We start from the raw sequence: 18,021 nt of genomic DNA, 5'->3' as shown, positions 1-18,021 counted from the left end.
GAATCACTTAGATTTGGCCTGTATTTATTTGCCATGGAGCTGTCAGATAACCTTAAGCAGGACAAACCCCTCTTGGCTTCAAACTGAAAATCTAGAAAATGGGTCATTGAGAGGATAAATGTTAACAAGCTGGGAACAGTGTCAACTACTGTATAAACGTTGGAAATTATTAAATTGCACGTCAGGTAATTTTGTATTTAACTGCAGTTATGAATGAAGATACAATATAAACACATGAAAATCTCCAAAGCCATGTAAAACCCGAAGGCATTAAAATTTATTAAATGATGCAATAACAACAGAATTCTTTATTTACAATAGCATTATTTAACATCAAATAAGCAAATAGCATCAGCAAAGCAATATTAACTTGCATAAATGTATTTAAAATTTCTCTGAATATATCTACCTTTTGCATAAACTGCTCACACTAGAAATACAAACATCAATGCAGGTGAACAAAGTGATGTTTGGAGTCAACTCCATTTTGAAAATAAATCACAACCTGAAACACTGTAAGCTTTCTCCTGAAGAACCATAGTTAATATATTGCTTAATTTTACCCTTGTATAATCTTTTCATATACACACATCTCAGATGCAACTTCATGAGGAAAACTGTACAAATAAAACCCACAAATGGCATAAGAAAAAAAAAAGACAGTTAAATGTTTGAAGAAAGGTATCATCATCACCATTCGACAACATAAAGGTTAAGCGATGATGCACTTATTCAAAAAATTGTACACAGTTCACTATACAAATATAATACATCGGACAGCTATGTAGGAATATACAAGACTTAAAAACAGATCTAAGGCATTATGCTAGATTTTAGCATTTTGAGGTTCTTGCACATAGCTTTTACCTGTAGTAAGAAACTTAAAAGATTTCGTTTTAGTCTATAAAGAAACACCAGGGAGAAAATTCTAATTAAAATCGAAGCCACTACAGTAATCTTCTTTTGTGCAGAGAATGCTTTGCTCTTAGGCAGCATACTACCATACAAATACTAGAAAATTTTAAATTCACACCAACAATTAATGGCTTAAGTTGCATTTCAAAATTGATTGTGTATCTTTGGGTTCTGCAAGGGGATCTGTGCCACCCATTTCATGTGTTAAGCCCATAGGAACTCCGTTTTTAAACACATTAAAAACTGCATTATATAAACTGCAAAATCATTGCTTTCAATTGTTACAGGCCGTAAGAGATACACGTGGGAGGGGGCATTTTCATCTTCGAGTTCAACGAATTCATTGCAGGAAAACAGCTCACTTCACTTTTTCAACTTACCACATCACATGAACACGCAGATGAGTTTCACAACCAAGTTAATGTATGTATGTATACTTTTCACATTATGTGTTTTTCACATTTAGTAATATAAGTAAAACACTGATTATTTGTTCTATTAAACGAAAGCCAAGTACTCAGTCTAACAAGTTTATTGTATACAGCATGAGAAATACTGATCATGGAGGGATTGATTTGGCTTTTGCTTCTATCATGATCAATGTGATCAGAGGATTCCTTCACTGACTTTTCTTCTCTTAATTAGGTGTAAAATCCACGACCTGATCTGAGCCGTAGGAGAACTGATCATCTCTTTTCCTTCAAAACGGTAACGATCATGAATTATTCCAAATTACCAGTATCACAGGTTTGCAGATTTGTCTGAATTGGGACCGACAGTAGAACACAGTGGGCGGAGGAATAAACAAGAAAAGGTAACACCGGTATTTTTGGACAGTGTTCTAGTGAAAAGGGACTGAAAACTCAAAACAAACAAATCCAGCTTAAACTCCATTTCTCTTCTGTGCTGTGTGAAGTTAAAGTCATTCTAATTCACGCGTTTCTAAAGATCAACTTGGAACTGGTCACGTTACACCGTGTATGACATAAGCCTTGTGGTGCCGGTGAGGACACGGAGTTCAGGGCCAACATCTGCCCGTGTTTTTCTGTCACAGTTGGGCGACCCAATGGTTCGGTTGAGAAAAGCAGAGCCTTTCAAGAGGGACGTGTGAACTGGTGGCCCCAAGAAGTGCTGTCCCTCGGCCACCTCCCTGTAGTGAGACCCCCTCAAGTGGAAAAAAGTAGCGAAATGCAAATTTTCCGAAAATTTCTTTAGTATGGAGCCACACTTTCAGACTGTCTACTTACCATTCATCTTTGGGCTATATCTCTTTCTATACTCCCATAATCTGTACATATACAGAGAGATATCCGTATAAATAGGGGTAGTCTATATTTTTCACCCTGCCACAAATAAGGACTCAAATTTCAAGGAAAAACCTCTCTGTCCCTAAAAAGCCTGGCTAATGAGATATAAAAGGCTTTGCTTTTTAGACATCAAAAAGACATCATTCTGAAATTTAGGTAAGAAAGTATGTGTATTAGGGGTTGGGGAGAAATTGCTCAAAAAAGGTCACCAGTTTCTTGGTATTACAGTTGTCTGAAACTGATGCCAATTAAGAAAAGATTGTTCCCCTACCAGAGTGGGCAAGAAAAACAACCAGCAAAGTGGCCTGCTTAGTAACACGTAGTCTTCCTAAGGTTCATTAAGAAAGAATATAAACATATAAAAATCAAGAATCGGTTTCTATAGCGGCTGCATATCATATAGATTAGATAAATGACTTATGAGCAGAATCACAAGGTTTAGAAAATAAAAAGTCTTAAGTCTACAAATTAGGTCTAATCGAGGCCGTGACAGCCTTTACAAAACACCTTTAGGAGACATTGCTATGAAGATATCTAATTTTAATACTGAAGTACCTCATTTTGGAGTCAATTCCACAGTATGTATACCTCACAAAAATTATACAATTAAAACACTTAAGTTCTCAACTTAAATTATTGCTTGTTTACATATAAATTGGATTTTATGTACCTTACAAAACTTCGGCTTAGTCAGCACTGCTAAAAAACAAAATAAAAAACACATGGTGGAGGTGAAATCTGTCGTGATGTCTGCTGTCAATTTTAAGCACACTCTTATTTTCTCCTGTTTGGTGGACCAGTGTTGCTGGGGAAGAGAATGAATATGCTTTCAAAGCAGGTGTCCAAAGTCTGATGGGTATCAAGTCCTAACTTTGCTCCTCTCCTTGCCAGTAAATGCCTTTTTCTGAAATTTAAGAGTTAGCAATTGGTAAGTGGATGGCAAAACACGTAAGGAAATAATAAAGGGCTTACCTGGTTTCTGTTGCTTTTATTTAAAAAAAAAAAAAAAGACATGAGAGTGGGGAGAACGGGGGAAGGCAGAGGGGAAGGGAAGAGGCGGGGCCAGATTCAAGAGGAGGTGCTGATTCAGGCTGTCTGATCGACCTAAGCGAATCTGGAAATGAAAACTATTTCTTCTTGAGTCATGATTTGGGTGAACTAGTTTGGTTTGAATCAGGAAAAAAAAAAAAAAAAAAGAGGAAAAAGTACTTGTTACTGTTAACAGCCCTCCCACAGGCTCCTTTTCATCTGTTCAGTAACTGGAAACGCTTTCCAACATGGTCTTGAGAGCTTTCTACAAAGATACAACTATGATTTCTTGGTCTTCACTTCTTGGGTGTCTCTCTGTACATAGGGCACGGTCCGTGGTGTCTCCCCTGCTTTTATCCCAAATGAAGGCTTAGCTTAAAACATCTGTAGTTCGATTTTTTTTTTTTTTTTTTTAATTCTTTTCTTCCCCCCAGAAGAAATCTTACTCTTTTGGGCTGGACTGGTTAGCCAGGGAAAACAAAGCAAGAAACCAGTGTCTGGAACCAGACAGGAACAGAACAAGAGCATGGGTGTTTTCCTTAAATACATACATTTAGATACATTCAATCTGACACGGGTATGAAGTCTGCCTGTCAACATTTACTTTGCAGGAGAGATCTAAGTTGCACTAAGGTGAATGCAGTGAACAGACTGACAGTTGTCCGGACGCGAGCTGCAGACCGTCTATCAACACAAGAGGCAGCTCCTCCTGCAGCAGCCGAGGGGACTCCACCGGGGGAGCAGGGCCCAGGCCCGTCTGCCCATCTTGCTCTGGCGGGACTGGATGGCAGGTCGGTTGGGTCAAAACAAATAGACGCAGCTCTCCAGACTGGTAAGCATCTTGAGCAAGTGAGCCCAGTCAGCTGAAGAAAGAAGCAACCAGCTACCTTCAGTGTCAGCAGTATTTCTGTAGGAAAACAGAGAGTGGTGTCGTAGCGTGGAATTTTTGGTAAGATCATCATAAGGCCCATCACAAAGACATCAGACCACTTTGGCCGGTTTAAATAATGCCAGTCACAAAGGCTGCATCCGGATGAGTTACGCTTGATTTTTTTTAAAATTAGTTAATTAATTTACTTTTTACGCTTGATTTTGATGCAGATGGGCAGATGGCATTGATCCTAACTGAACACAGAGAGTGGTTCCCACAGCCAGCAGATCCTGCGCTACTCCGAAGGGCACAGACTGCAACGGATTTCCCATCCCTCCTTCTCAGTGACTGCTGCTCTCTTACCAGTGACACCTGCCTCCGCAACAGAGCTCACTGAGGTACCTGTGAGATACCCAGCTGCTGGACTGCCTGCTCTTTGACAGCGTCCAATCCAGAAGGGGTCACTGTTTTCTTCATCTCTCCTCAAACCATCCAGTACAAACCCACTTCCTAAAAACGTCCCCTCTTGACTCTCCCTTACTGCCACACTCCCATGGAGAACCACAGGCTTCTCCCCAGCTTCTGCAGGCTAAATAAACTGGGGTTTTTGTCATCATCACCGTCATCGTCATTATCATCAACTCAAAGCTGATTTGAGTTAGTGTTCAATTTCCAAAACACTAGATGATAGAAGTAATCACAGCTGTACTTTCTTTATACAGGTGTCACGTGGCTGAGCAGTAAACTCAGTTTTAATACACTGAAATACATGTGTAGTAACAGTATGATTAAGTCCTTATAAAAGGAAGAATCTTTTGGTTAGATAAAATAACTGCTCTTCTCTAGGTTTTGGTAAATCCATGGTTGTGTATTCTAGCTCTGCTTAAAGCAAGATCCAATTTTAATCTCCATTCCAGGATAAATGGAACACCGATTCAATGTATAATGGATCACAGTGGTTTCTAGTTCAAATAGAACCTGATCACCAATAAAAGTTCTGAGAACAGCTCTTCCCTTCACAGCAGCAGCAGGGTATGTTACAGAGGCAGGACGAACACGACGGAAGCCTCCCTGTGCGCACACCGGCAGCACGGTGACAAATGCAGAGTGATTTCCAGGTATTGTTCGTGAATTAGGAGGGATAGATACACTGCACATATTATTCTCTAAACTTTAGAGTCTAAAGGAAACCACCAGCATGTCTGTGACAGACTGTTGTCTGGCTTTAACATTCAGCATGAACAAAGTATAGATGGAGAAGCCAGATTCAAGAGGGGGACTGGAAAAAAGCAGGAAGTGAGAGGCGTGTAAATGGCCCGGGCTAGATGGTGACAGAGAGACTCCTCACCATGGATCCGAAAGGCACTTGGATGGCGAGAACACCCTATGTTTACCGAAAGTTGCCTTTTGTGACCTTAGTGCGCATCTTTCCAATTCAGGTTTCTTCAGCCCCCCCCGCCGGCACCCCGACGTGTGTGAACATCTGGTTCCGCTGGCCGCCTGCCTGCATCTCTCCTCCACCCTGTGCTGCGCCAGTCGAGCCCACCTGGCAGGGCTGGGCCCCTCCTGTGCTGCTGCTCGGGGTGGTCCCCCTCTTGGCCTCCGATATATCCCACCACTGCTAGCTGTGTGACCTGGGGTAAAGTGCCCAGTCTTCAGAGATTCAGTCTCCCTGTCTAAACATGCGGGGGAGGCCTAAATATCTACCACGGGCCCGCACGGTCCGTGGTGCATCAGAGGCCAAAAGGTGCGTTCCCTCCCCTCACTCGGGGGGCTTCCTCCGTGCTGAGATGAGGCCCCCCCCACCCGCCCGAGGGAGGACTCTACTAAGTATGCAGCTGAGTCTTTACTGCCTGTCCCAGAGTATGTTTAAGTATCTTTTCCTTCCCTTTAGGACCTATAGAGAGAGAAAGGAATGGCCCCAAAGAATGAAGTAACATGTTCCTTTTTGGCCTGCATTTCCAGCGCTACCTGCATAAACCCTTGAAGAAGTCTCACAAGAGCCCTGGGCTGCCTTGGGAGAGGTGGGTTAGTATATGGTGCAGGGCCGACAGCAGCCAGGGATCGGCCCGCCGGGGTTCACCTCCTGTGCTGCAGGACCTCGGGCGAGTCAGTAAACTCTCCGAACAGTGGATCTGCCACGCGCTGGGCTGCGGTTTCAGTGAGCTGCTCCAAATAAAGCTCTAAGCAGAGAATCAGGCCTGCGCTAAACGCTCAATACAGGTGGGTGGTTTCTGCACCAGACCGTGGGCCACCCACGTGCTCCGCTTTACAGAAGGCGAGTCTTTCCTTCGTGGAGGTAACGTGGTGGCAGAAGAAAGGACCTAACACTAAGGCCGCTCACTTTCTGGGGCTCTCGGAAGACAGCAGCGCAAGGCTGGGCTGCCGGCTCTGCCCGGGGAAGTGCTTCCCAGGGCCTCATCCCGCCCCCAGCTGCGCTCGGTTACCCGGCAGTAGGGGGAGGGAGGCCCGGTCTCCTCGCGCGCGGGATCCGTGGAGCGAAATGCGAGCCTGGCCACCTACACGCACTTCTTCCCCCCAGAGAGACACCACACGCTCAGAGGCTAAGCTCCCGGCACTTCTGGGTTAGAACGGGCTGTACCCTGTGGGAGCCTAGTTGGCGCCGATGCCATCGTTCCTCTGGGAGGTGCCGCCAGGGTTTGAAGGCCCTGCTTCTGCGCGCAGGCCGCCCCTGTGTGCAGGGCCGCAGCGGAGGGCAGGGCAGGCCCAGCGGCAGGGGAGACGCCAGTGCCCCGCGGCCTTCCAGCCTCCATCGATGGCGCATTTAGAGTCTAGACCCTTGGTCAGTAATGCAATACATTCCATTTTCTGTTAGACCGACTACATGCGTACGTTAACCGTTCAGATGACGTGCACATCTGGGTTCGTACACAAAACATCCAAGGGACTCCCCCCACCCCGCCCCCCAAAGCCTCAGTGCCACACCATGACCGTGACCGTGGTTCTTCAAACGAGACAAGCCACACACTGCATCGTTAAAATCTGGATCAAATTTATGCTATTAGCTTTGGAACTTGAATGCTAATAATACTAACAAAATGATCCACGATCCACTGTTGTGTAGGAAATTCCACATCATCCCTACCTTTTTCTCCACTGAGAGAGGACCTTCCGCTTTAGAAGAGAATTACCTGCTGCTCAGGACTGTAACTGCCCCACCTTCAGAGGGCCCGGTTCACCTGTGCCAGGTCGCTCGGGGCCCTCCCGGTCCCTCTGGCACACCTGCCGCCAGGCTCCCAACTCAGGTGGCTTCTAAGCACTGACTGTTCTACTGTTTCAAGATGTGGCTGAACACGGTGATATCACTCTTCTTCGAACAAGTGTTTAAGGTAATAAGCAAATGGTGGCCTAACTAAAATGAAATATAGAAAAACACTTAGAGTAAACTTAGACTTAATTAAGGGAGAGAGAGCAACTATAAGTTAGTTCCTCTCCATCCTTCTGAAAAGGCAGGCATTATGATTCAGAAAAAGCAAAACTGATCAGTTTGCCCTCACACGACTAATTCCTTGCTACTTGATTTTCTGCTTGGCTGTAATGGTTTCACTCCGGGGCAGAATTAGTGTTCTTAATTCACACACCACTATCGGCTCAGCTGAAATGAGCTTAGAGAAAAAATTATTCACACAAAAACCACTGTATGTCCGATAAAATTAGAAGACATTTTAAAAAAATCACAAGTATTACACAACTCTCTTCAATCTGCTGGCGGACACCATATCTATGCCCATTTTAGTCTACAGAACGTCACATTCACTTTACTACCGCATTCATGGCTGGCTTCTCCGCTGTCTCTTACCCGTGGTGCGTCTCCCTCCTGCTTAATCATATCCATTCCAGGCAGCTGGCTTGGGAAAAGGCTGCCTCCTCTGAGAGCAGGATCGTTAACCTGAGGGCGGCAGGACAGCACAGGGGCTTTATTCAGTGAGACATCCAGAAGCGTATGGGAAATAACCACCCATTAACCTGCTTCTTTGGTTCTAGGAGTAGAATTATGGGGAGAAAGGACTACATAAAAACGGCCCCTTCCCTTATCTATTCTTCCATGCATACGTTCTGGGGGGAGTGTGAAGGAACGTGAAAATAAATCCTTATAATACACTCGCTGCCTTCACAATTAATTTTTTTTTTTTGTATACTGTAGAGAAATTCAACAGAGATGGTAATATTAGAAACATTCTTATGCCTTAACGTGTTCACTTTTTTGAGTGCAAATGAGATCAGTGATTCCTGATGTCTGTTACTTTAGGCAAGTTATTGATTAGCAGGAGCAGGTGTGAATACCCCAAACGGGGCAGGATCTTGTGAATCTTTTCTAAGTTGACTATTCTTGGCATCCGTACATTTCTTTTACAAATTACACTTCCCCTAGAAAGCAAGGCAGGAACTGCTGGTGGTCCACTCTGGTAGAAAATTCAGCATCTACACTATATTTTCTCCATTAAAAAGATGAAAGTCTATTTTTCTTTAATTTATGTTTAATTTATACAAATAAGCATTTGGCCACCAGAGAAGTACAATCAATTCAACCAGAGAAGTGCAAATTATTATTTCACCCAAGCATAAAGCCTTCTTAAGTTGCAAAGTTGCTTGTATTTTCTCATGTATCACTTTGCATTTTTATTAATCTTCTTTTTACAGAATAATACACTGAGGCATGGTAAAATTTAGTAAATTTTCACACAAATTGTCCTTTACCAACATCAGGATTCAGTAGACCTAATTAAACTTTCAACCTTTCACCATTCTCACAATCATGGTCTAATGGAAATTTATGGTGCTGTCAATGACACTTGGTTAATTTGTTTAGACTTTCCATGCCTCAATTTCTCCAAATTTGAAATAAGATTCAGGGTCCTTGCCCCATTAACACTTTGCCTGAACTAGTGAGGTGGTAGAATGCCCAGCATTTTGTGCCCTTTAAAAATAAGGTCTTTAATACAGTTTAAAAATTATTAACCAATATCTTTACCCATCATAGATTTCTGAATCCCAGGCTGGCTACCTACGTATCAAGTGCTTTGAGTCTCTTTGCCACCAAGTGAAGCTGGCATGCACTTAGGGATGGCAGAATCATTTCAGTATTATTCAACACAAAACAGAATTATTAAAAAAAAATACACAGACCAAAAAAAAAAAAAAAAAAAAGACATGGTATCCACATCCCAGAGATGACGAAGAGTAGTTTTTGGATACTCTGTGTCAGTCTCCTTGCACACGTGAACTATCATTTAAAGCTAACTGGATGGCAGGTAGTTTGGCCTTTGCTTTTCATCTGGTTTTATGTTTAGAAAAAAATCAGTTCTTAAAAATCCAAAAATAAAACTATTTAAAAAAATACCTTTCACCACTCCACTTTTCGAGATTCATTTTATATATCGCCAAATCCCTCAAATAAGAGAAAAATTCAGAAGACAAGAAAGTTAAGAAATATTTTAAAAGATCTTTGAGCAGTCAGGGATCCTTTCATGTTTATTTCGTCATTATCAATTATTTCTGTTAATCACACCAACACAAGTGATGGTAAGGTGAAAAAAACACTCTTCAAGATAAATGTGGGAGTTGATGGCATATGTTAAGCACATGGAGAGACACATTTAATGCAGAAATAGACAAGAAGTTACAATCGGAAGCCCGCGGGGGGCTTCTCCTTGGGGTGCTTACCTGCTCGGGACCCATGGAGGACAGCCCTGACGTAGGCACGGAGGTCACTGAGGTCATGCTGATCTGTCCAGTCATCTGGTTCATGTTGCTCATCCCACCTGTGTTGGTCGCCATGGATACATTGATGTTCATATTGTTATTGTACATGCTGGTGTTTGCTTGCTGTCCGAAGTGTGGAGGGGACTGCTGCGAAAACATGCTAGAAACACAGTGAAAGATGAAAATGTTAGAGCCCTCGGGCAAACAGGCAGGCAGTTTTGAGCACCGGTTTCTCAGGCATTTCCTTCAGAATGAATAAATCTAGGCTGAGAGAATCCGGGTGGGACACCAGGGGGTGGTGAGGTCAGAAACAGCGGGGGAAGAAGCCCTTGGCGAAGCTGCGGGGGCCACCGCGCTCTGTCCTTTTCCCCACATTACCGTGAAGGTCTGGAAGGACACGTCCCACTGTCATGTCTGTACCAGACAAGGCTTCTGTTTGCTTTTATTACCTGTACTGATAGAGGGTGGCTTCTACGCCACTGCCTCCCACAGCGGTTTCTATCATCCATTGGTGGCGGTGCTACCTTCTCAGGGGAGCTCCTTTTACTCCCAAGGAAAAAACATTAAGCTAAGGTTTGGTAAATTCCGGTAACTTCTGCCCTAGGAAACGTAGACTGGCTTACTTAGCAGTTTACTTGGTATTGCTTGCTTGAGCAAAGAAGAAAAATCCAGAAGAGAGACAGGTGGGCTATGGAAAGATTCCCTGGTGATCATTTCTATCAAAAAGACATAGACACGCGGCATACCTGTTTGCGCCCATGCTCCCCTGCGCCCACCCGTTCATGTCCGAGGAGGCCTGGTAGGCTGGGTTCGCCTGGGACTGCTGCAGCATGGGGCTCTGCGTGTGCGCCAGCCGGGGCGACATCAGAGGGCTTTGGGGTGCGGTGGCCCCAGCAAAGCCTGGATCAGGCTGCTGACTTATTCCTTAAAAAACAAAACAGAAATCCAAAGGAGACTGTTAGTTTTATCGTTGAGACGGGGGACAGAAGAGAACATTCAAATCAAATACACAAAGAAAATTACTATCAAATACCTGATCACGTGCTGGTAAATTATATACATTTAAAAAAGATTCCAAGATGGAATAAAATGCATGAAGAAAATCTCTCCATACCTTGGTTCTCTATAGTAATTAGAGGCGTGCCTAGGAACGGTATTAACCATCACGACTAGAGGTAGAGAGAGATACTATTCTTTCTCCATATCCCTTGCAAATCAAGAATGAGTCAAATGTGTATATTCCTCTTTGACCGGAAAGTCTTTCAATGTTTATGTATCACTACAACTGGATTAAGTTGGATTAAGGTTTAGCTATATATAAAAAGCCAACACACTTGAATAATTTTTTATTAAATTAACCCAAGTTATTCTATGATGAGATAGATGCGTTTTTAAAAATAAGTGACTGTGAGAATTCCATGGCAGTCCAGTGGTTGGGCCTCCGCACTTTCACTGCTGAGGGCCTGGGTTCGATCCCTGGTTGGGGAACTGGGATCTCACAAGCTTTGCGACATGGCCAAAAAATAAAAAAATTTTAGAAAGTAACTGCATTCATGATTAGCTTGCTGTGTATTTATGAAGGGCTCTACCATGCTTTTGCGCTATACAAGATTAGCAAGAATAAGAAAAACAAATTCCATGTAAGCTTCTTGCTCAGTGCAGAGGCAAATGGTGTTTACACTAAAAGGAGAGAAAGAACTTTTAGCAGTCTTTCCTAAATGATCAAAAAGGAAAGAGAGGAAGAGTTGGGAAACAAAGGAGGCGGCTTCTTAGAAAATTTCAGGGATGACATTGAGGTAAGCCCATTTTTGCCTAGAAGATGTGTTAAACATGCATATTTAATTAATGCTTTAATGAGCTATAGAAGAAAAGCTTAAGATCACACAGGAAAAAGCTGCACATTATCTTTCTGTTTCTTTAAAGAAATAGGAGACATGAGGCTAAGCACCACAAAGACTTGGTAGTTGTTTCTAGAGAACTCTGGCGGAAGATGGGGAAAGTCATTTTGAATATTAACCTTGATGTAAGTCCTTACTTTTATCAATAATTCAACTATTAATCGAATATGACATGCACACAAATATTAATGTTTATGATATCGCACGCTTGTCTCTTAAGACTGACATTAAACAACAAATCAATACGAAGAAAATTAAGAGGTCGTCTGCTGTGGTTTCTGTGCAGCGCCCCTCAAGAATGATCAATTCGTTAAAGATCTGGTATAATATTGAGAGCCTTTATTTTTCAAAAGCTGTAGGAAGTCTGTAAAATACTTACAATGATATATGTCTTTCAACATTTTCTACCTTTCAGCATTTCCTATCTATCGTTTTTAGACTCAGAGGTTTTCAAGTATAAGCATATGCACAGGCACCTGTGTTTACAGACACTGACTTAAGTGCAGACATTCACACGCACTCACACGCATGACTGGCAGAGGCACTCTACGCACGCACACCTACTCCGGTCATTCTTAAAGAGGGACCTGCGCTCAGAGCAAAGGTGGCACCTGAGCTGAGAGACTGGAAGGTACCGTGCTGGACCTGGGGACTCCTGACGGGCCCCAGTGGTCCTCCCAGGTTTCCTAGCACCCCCCGGTTAGCCAGGTTCCTCTGGGAGCCATGCAAAGAGCTGCGAGAGAGGAGCTGTGACCCGGGACTGGGGGACACGGGGGAGAAAGGACTGGTGAAAGGCGGCGGCGGCGGCGTAAGTCCCGTACCGTAGCTCGGAGGGAAGGGAAACTGCTGTGCATTTGCCTGGGGGACCCGGGGGCTGCTCATAGTTGCCGGCACACCGCTAGGAGCCACCACGCTGGGCGTCATGTTCAGCCCCTGTCCTCTCATCATCAGAGCTCGCTGCTGAACTTGCTGCTGCTGATGCATTTGTCTCTGTCGAAGATGCTGGTTCAGGATCTCCCTCTGTCTCTGGGCCAGCATCTGTGCGTTAATAGGTGCCTGGAACGGGGGGCAAAACGCGGAGGAAGACATTGGGGGTGGAGACAGATCGAAAAACAGCCCGTATGTTAGAAGCAGGATAACAAAGGGTCTCGTGCGAAATTATCTGGCAAACAGAAGAGAACAGTTTAGAGCTGACCAACTGGTGGCTGAGAGCGTGAGCTGCTGAATTCTGTAGATGATGATTCTCAAACATTGCAATGACATGCGTTAAGTTTGATGTCAGTATCAAGAAACTTGAGACTCACTGTGAGAGGACACAGGTAACGAGGGGAGCCCACGGTAACCCCAGTCCTGTCTGTAAGAGGACTCTGTACAGAAACCCTGAGGACGGCAGTTTAGAGTCTCACTAAGGGACATTCAAGTCTAAAGGGAAACCAAGTCACTGTGCCAAAACGTGGCTTTGAAGCACTTCAGAAAAGGCTGAACGGAGGCAGGCGCGTAGGGAGGCCAGGACAGGACGGGAGGGGCGCTGTCAGTAAGTGGTACCAGGCTGGTTACGGGTCCTGGCAGTATACAGTCGACCTCACTATTCGTGGATCCTGCACTGGTGAGCTTGCCTACCTGCTAACATTTATTTGTCACCCCAGAACCAATACTCACGGCACTGTCGTGATTTATGGACACGTGCAGAGCAGCAAAAAATGTGAGAAGCCCAACGTGCCCATTCCCACCTGAGGCTGAAACCAGGCGGCACTGCTTCTTGCTTCAGCTCTCGTACTGCGCACAAGTGTCCTTTCTGTGGACTATTTAGCTCCACGTTTTTCACGTTGTCGTGCTTTTTGTTGGTGACTCTGCTGTTTAAAATGGCTCCTGAGAAGTGCTGAAGTGCTGCCTAGAGTCCTAAATAAGCACAGGGGGCTGCGATGTGCCTTATGGGGAAAATCTGGGAGTTCGATGAGCTTCATGCAGGCATGAGTTACAGTGCTGTTGGCTGTGAGTTCAATGTTAAGGAATCAACAGCGTATATTAAACAAGGTGTCTTCAAACAGAAACACACATTGATTCATGAAAATGTGACCGAGAGGCTCAAAGGAAACGAACCCTTTATTTCTCCTAGGAGCAACAGTTCAATATTCGCTAATTCAGTGTTTGCAGTAACTTTACTGAACACAACCAGTGTGAATAACGATAATTGACTGTACCTGGCAATAAACATGGCAGTGATGAGGAGAGAACCACAAAAGCAACAGACCAGACAAGACAAGCGAATGACACGACATCCACTGTGTGGATCTGGATCTATGTACGGCCTTCTGAGTTACTTTACGTGGGATATCAAGGGGGAAGAAATGACAAGAGAAGTTAAGCGGATGCAGTAAAAGCTGACGGCTGGTCTGCCCCTTACCTGTGTGGGTACTCCAGGCCTCAGAGTCAGGTTCACGTTTGAAACATTGCTGATTTGATTCATGAGTGGCTGGCGATTCTAAACGCATACACGTGGCAATCAATATATTTTTAATCAGAATATATTCTATTTCAAATCACCTTCCTCAAGAAATTTCCCCTCTCCCCGCCAACCCAACATCTGCTTGCTGCTGGACACTGAAACCACATGGTTTGTACCTGGATCCCCTGGTAAAGCTAGTTATCACTGAGGTTTCCCATTGCTTATAGCTGAGAAGTTACTCTGGACAGTTTGGAAAACACACTGTTTGCAAGGGGGCAAGGGAGTGGAATAATCAGAAAAGGAGGCCAAGAGGAAGATTAGGAAAAAAGCAGAGGGAAAAAAGGGAGAGGCGATTTAAAAGCCCACAACACGATTATTTACCATATGAGAGAAATCTGTCCAGGCTTGTTTCAGTGAGAACACACTTTCTTGAGCTAAACAGGTATTCCATAACGCAGCACCCTATGCCACCACTCCACTAAGAGTGATGATTCTGGCCACAAGATAGGACGAATGGCAGGAGCTACGGTTGTCCTGGGAGCTCCCTTTGGGCCAGAAACTGTGCTGGGCCCCACAGACACACACATACTGCCCGAGACTGTACAGTGACCCCATTGTACAGATGTAAACATTGAGGCTCACAGAGCTCAAGGTTAGCCCCTCAGTAAATAATAGAGCTAGGAAACCAAAGAGCTGCTCTACGCTGGAGTGGAGTTAGTGGAGAAGAGAGAAAGAAGGGAAGGAGGTGAAGCAGAAAGGAGTATGGAAGTTGTAAGGCAACGTGGCAACGCTTTCACCCTCTTGGAAAGGACAGAAGGAGCTTTTAAGGCCTCCAAAAGGACCCCCGGGCTCATGTCCACCTTCCCTGTGCCCCACCCCCGCACCGCCCCCCGATTTTCCAGGCGCAGCCAGGAACGCACCTGCTGTGCTTGGAGGCGATGCTGCAGCTGAAGCCTCAGCTGGTTGGGCTGGGTCTGCGCCAGGCCCGTGGGCCTGAGGCCAGGTCTGGGCTGCACACGGAGCGTGGCGTAGCTCGGCCGCTGCCCCATGGTGTGGAAGCTTGGATCCTGCATGGCAGTGTAGCTGCCTTGGGCCATTTGTGCCTGAGATGCATACTGCTGTGGGAACACGGGGGCCTTCTGCTCCAGCAGGATGTTGGAATCCTGACTTGGGAACTGCTCTGGATCCACCGCTTGGCTCTGAGGAGAAAGCCCCCGGATAACAAACAAATCAATGAAACCACTGAAAACTGCAAAGCGAACAGAAGGCTGTTTCCTCTCACTGCCCTGTATTTGAGGCTTCTGCTATTGCACTTACTACACAAAGGGACTTCTACCTTGACTCCACTTGTCTTCCTAGAAAATGCCTCTGTTCCAGAGATCCAGTTACTTGAGGTAAGAAGCAGGGGGTCAGGCTTGACTCCCCACAGCACTTCTTCCGAGGGAAGGGAGAGATGGGCTGTGACTACAGAATGCCTCCTACTCATGCCACCGGTTGGAAGAATGCGAACGTTCCCTAGACGCCTCAAGGGGCTTTTTTTTTGCCGGCTTGCGGGATCTTAGTTCCCCAAGCAGGGGTTAAACCCAGGCCCTGGCAGGAAAGTGCAGAGTCCTAACCACTGGACCGCCAGGGAATTCCCACGTCTTAAGTGTTCTGATTTGATTAGTCACACCTGTATTAATCACTTTAACTAGACAGCTGCCTTGGTACCTGGCTGGGATCAGCAGTGTTGGGGTGCCCACCACTATTCCCATTTTGCAGATTACAAAACTGAGACTTGTAGATGTGCAGCAAATTGCAAGAAGCCTGTCTGGCTAGTGAGGAGTGGGTTCCAGTAGAGTCTGTGATGTAGGACCTGAGCCACTCACCAGTGTGAAACACCACCTGTATCTGACTGTTTTCTGTGGTCGTCAGAATTCCCTACACGCCCCACATTCTGCCACCATCTTATTTCCTACTAGCCGTATTTAACGTGTTCGTTATCCTTGACTTCTTAGGGCTACCCTATCTGGGTCAGAAGGAGGCGGCTGCAGAAAATCCAGAACTGCTCCAAGGGGCACACCCTCGATGTAGGTGGCCCTGCATGACTCTGCGTAGAGCAGGAAGGTGCACCTGGTTCATTCTCCTCTTCCTTCTGCCACAAACCTCCCAACAGCCAGGAGGCAAGGACGCAACAGCAAAAATCATCTCTCAGGTTTGCTTTAGCCTAGTAACAGCCTAAGCTTTCCTCAAGCCAGTCTACCCATGTGAGAGCAGGGCTTGGGGCCACCCAGAATCCTGGGCTTCGGTCACATGGACCCGTGAGAACTGGGTCCACTCCCCCGTCTGTAGTAGTTTTAAAAATGTGGATGGAGCCCGCTTGGGGGAAACCACTCACTGTTGAATTACTGCTCTAACTACATCCACAAAACTATCTCAGATCTTTAAATATTTGCCCATCTTTAACAGAGAGAAAGTTTAATATCCATTTTTAAAGAAAACACACAACTCTGATGAGTACAAATAAAGTCCACGTGTATTCTACAGTTCCCGACTCCACCTAATCATTATTTCTATAATTCAGTTTAATATGATATAAGGATGAGGGATTTGATGAGACAAAACAGAAACAACACAAATAAATGAGAAAAAAAGAGACTGAAGATATTAATGAAATGATACCACTTTTGATGAAAACAATGCTCCGAGTCACTCAGCAACCCCAAGAATCACATCTTTAAATGTCACTTAGACAAAACTCAGGGATAACAATACTGAATGCTAAATTCTCACCAGCACTAAAGGCAAAGCAAACCAGCCACACAGGAAATACTTCAACTCCATTTTCCTTTCTTATTTCAGGTTATATCATGTAACCTCAAGTCATTTCTTTCCATTCTGCTGTTCTCAGTATGAACTGTCAAGTCTTAACTCCCACTTATGTCTGCTGAACGTGGGGATTATGACAGGGCTGTTTTGAATGCTTCAGAGAGGTCTCCAGTGGGTCTGTATCTCCCTTCCCACAGACCCTCACGATACATCCTACGACCATGAAGCAGAGAGAACCCTGGAAGGTATTTCTTAGCAATAAGAAATAAAGAAGATTCATGTTGAGAAAAGAGGAAGACAGCAGTGAGACTCATTGTTTTTTCCAGGTGACTCTATAGGAAACCAGGATGCCTGCTTCACACAAACTGGGCTGCGTAGCCAGATTCAGAAAAGTCCTAAGTTATTTCATGAGACTGTTAGGTTATTTATTATATTGTTGCTATAAAGTACTCTTGATGTAGTTAATGACTTTATGTCACCAACTAATCACCAGGAGGGGGAAGCCCACTAAGATTGGCTAACGTCTTTACATTCCCATCGATATTAAACCCATATGACTGTGGCTAAATCCACACAGAGGGCAAAATGATGAATGAACTGCAGCTACCTTTAAAATGACTTCTGCTGGGACTTCCCTGGTGGCGCAGTGGTTAAGAGTCCGCCTGCCAATGCAGGGAACACGGGTTCAAGCCCCGGTCCGGGAAGATCCCATATGCCACAGAGCAACTAAGCCCGTGTGCCACAGCTACTGAGCCTGCACTCTAGAGCCCACGAGCCACAACTACTGAGCCTGTGAGCCACAACTACTGAAGCCCGTGCACCTAGAGCCCACGCTCCACAACGAGAAGCCACTGCAATGAGAAGCCCGCGTGCCACAATGAAGAGTAGCCCCCGCTCGCCGCAACTAGAGAAAGCCCGTGTGCAGCAACAAAGACCCAACAGCCAAAATAAGAGACTACTGCTAACTTACGTGCAACATATTCTTTTAGCACAAGTAGCTTCCTATCACTAGCCCACAAATGT

The 18,021-nt window shown here is 44.9% G+C and overlaps 1 protein-coding gene across 13 annotated transcripts in view; it reads right to left on the bottom strand.

Annotated features, from left to right (window-relative positions):
• Positions 1-237: 237 nt before the first annotated feature.
• The window catches only part of NCOA2 (nuclear receptor coactivator 2), a 272,180-nt gene continuing 254,396 nt past the window's right edge, over positions 238-18,021 (bottom strand). For 7 of the 13 annotated variants that reach the window (XM_029222582.1, XM_029222590.1, XM_029222587.1 and 4 more), the window contains 6 exons: positions 15,111-15,389; positions 14,149-14,226; positions 12,566-12,800; positions 10,593-10,770; positions 9,808-10,006; positions 6,056-8,032 (listed from right to left, as the gene is read on the bottom strand). In XM_029222582.1, the coding sequence (XP_029078415.1) occupies positions 7,865-8,032; positions 9,808-10,006; positions 10,593-10,770; positions 12,566-12,800; positions 14,149-14,226; positions 15,111-15,389 (1,137 nt within the window). In that variant the 3' untranslated portion in view covers positions 6,056-7,864. Of the gene's footprint in view, positions 4,159-6,055; positions 8,033-9,807; positions 10,771-12,565; positions 12,801-12,844; positions 13,735-14,148; positions 14,227-15,110; positions 15,390-18,021 lie in introns of those variants that run through there. The other 6 variants (XM_029222591.1, XM_029222588.1, XM_029222589.1 and 3 more) reach the window with 4 other exon arrangements.

Source organism: Monodon monoceros, unplaced genomic scaffold (assembly GCF_005190385.1).
Source record: "Monodon monoceros isolate NGI ecotype Baffin Bay Population unplaced genomic scaffold, NGI_Narwhal_1 Super_Scaffold_14, whole genome shotgun sequence".
Classification (NCBI taxonomy): Eukaryota; Metazoa; Chordata; class Mammalia; order Artiodactyla; family Monodontidae; genus Monodon; species Monodon monoceros.
Note: the sequence above shows the minus strand (reverse complement) of the source record. Positions and strands in the feature narration are given on the sequence as shown.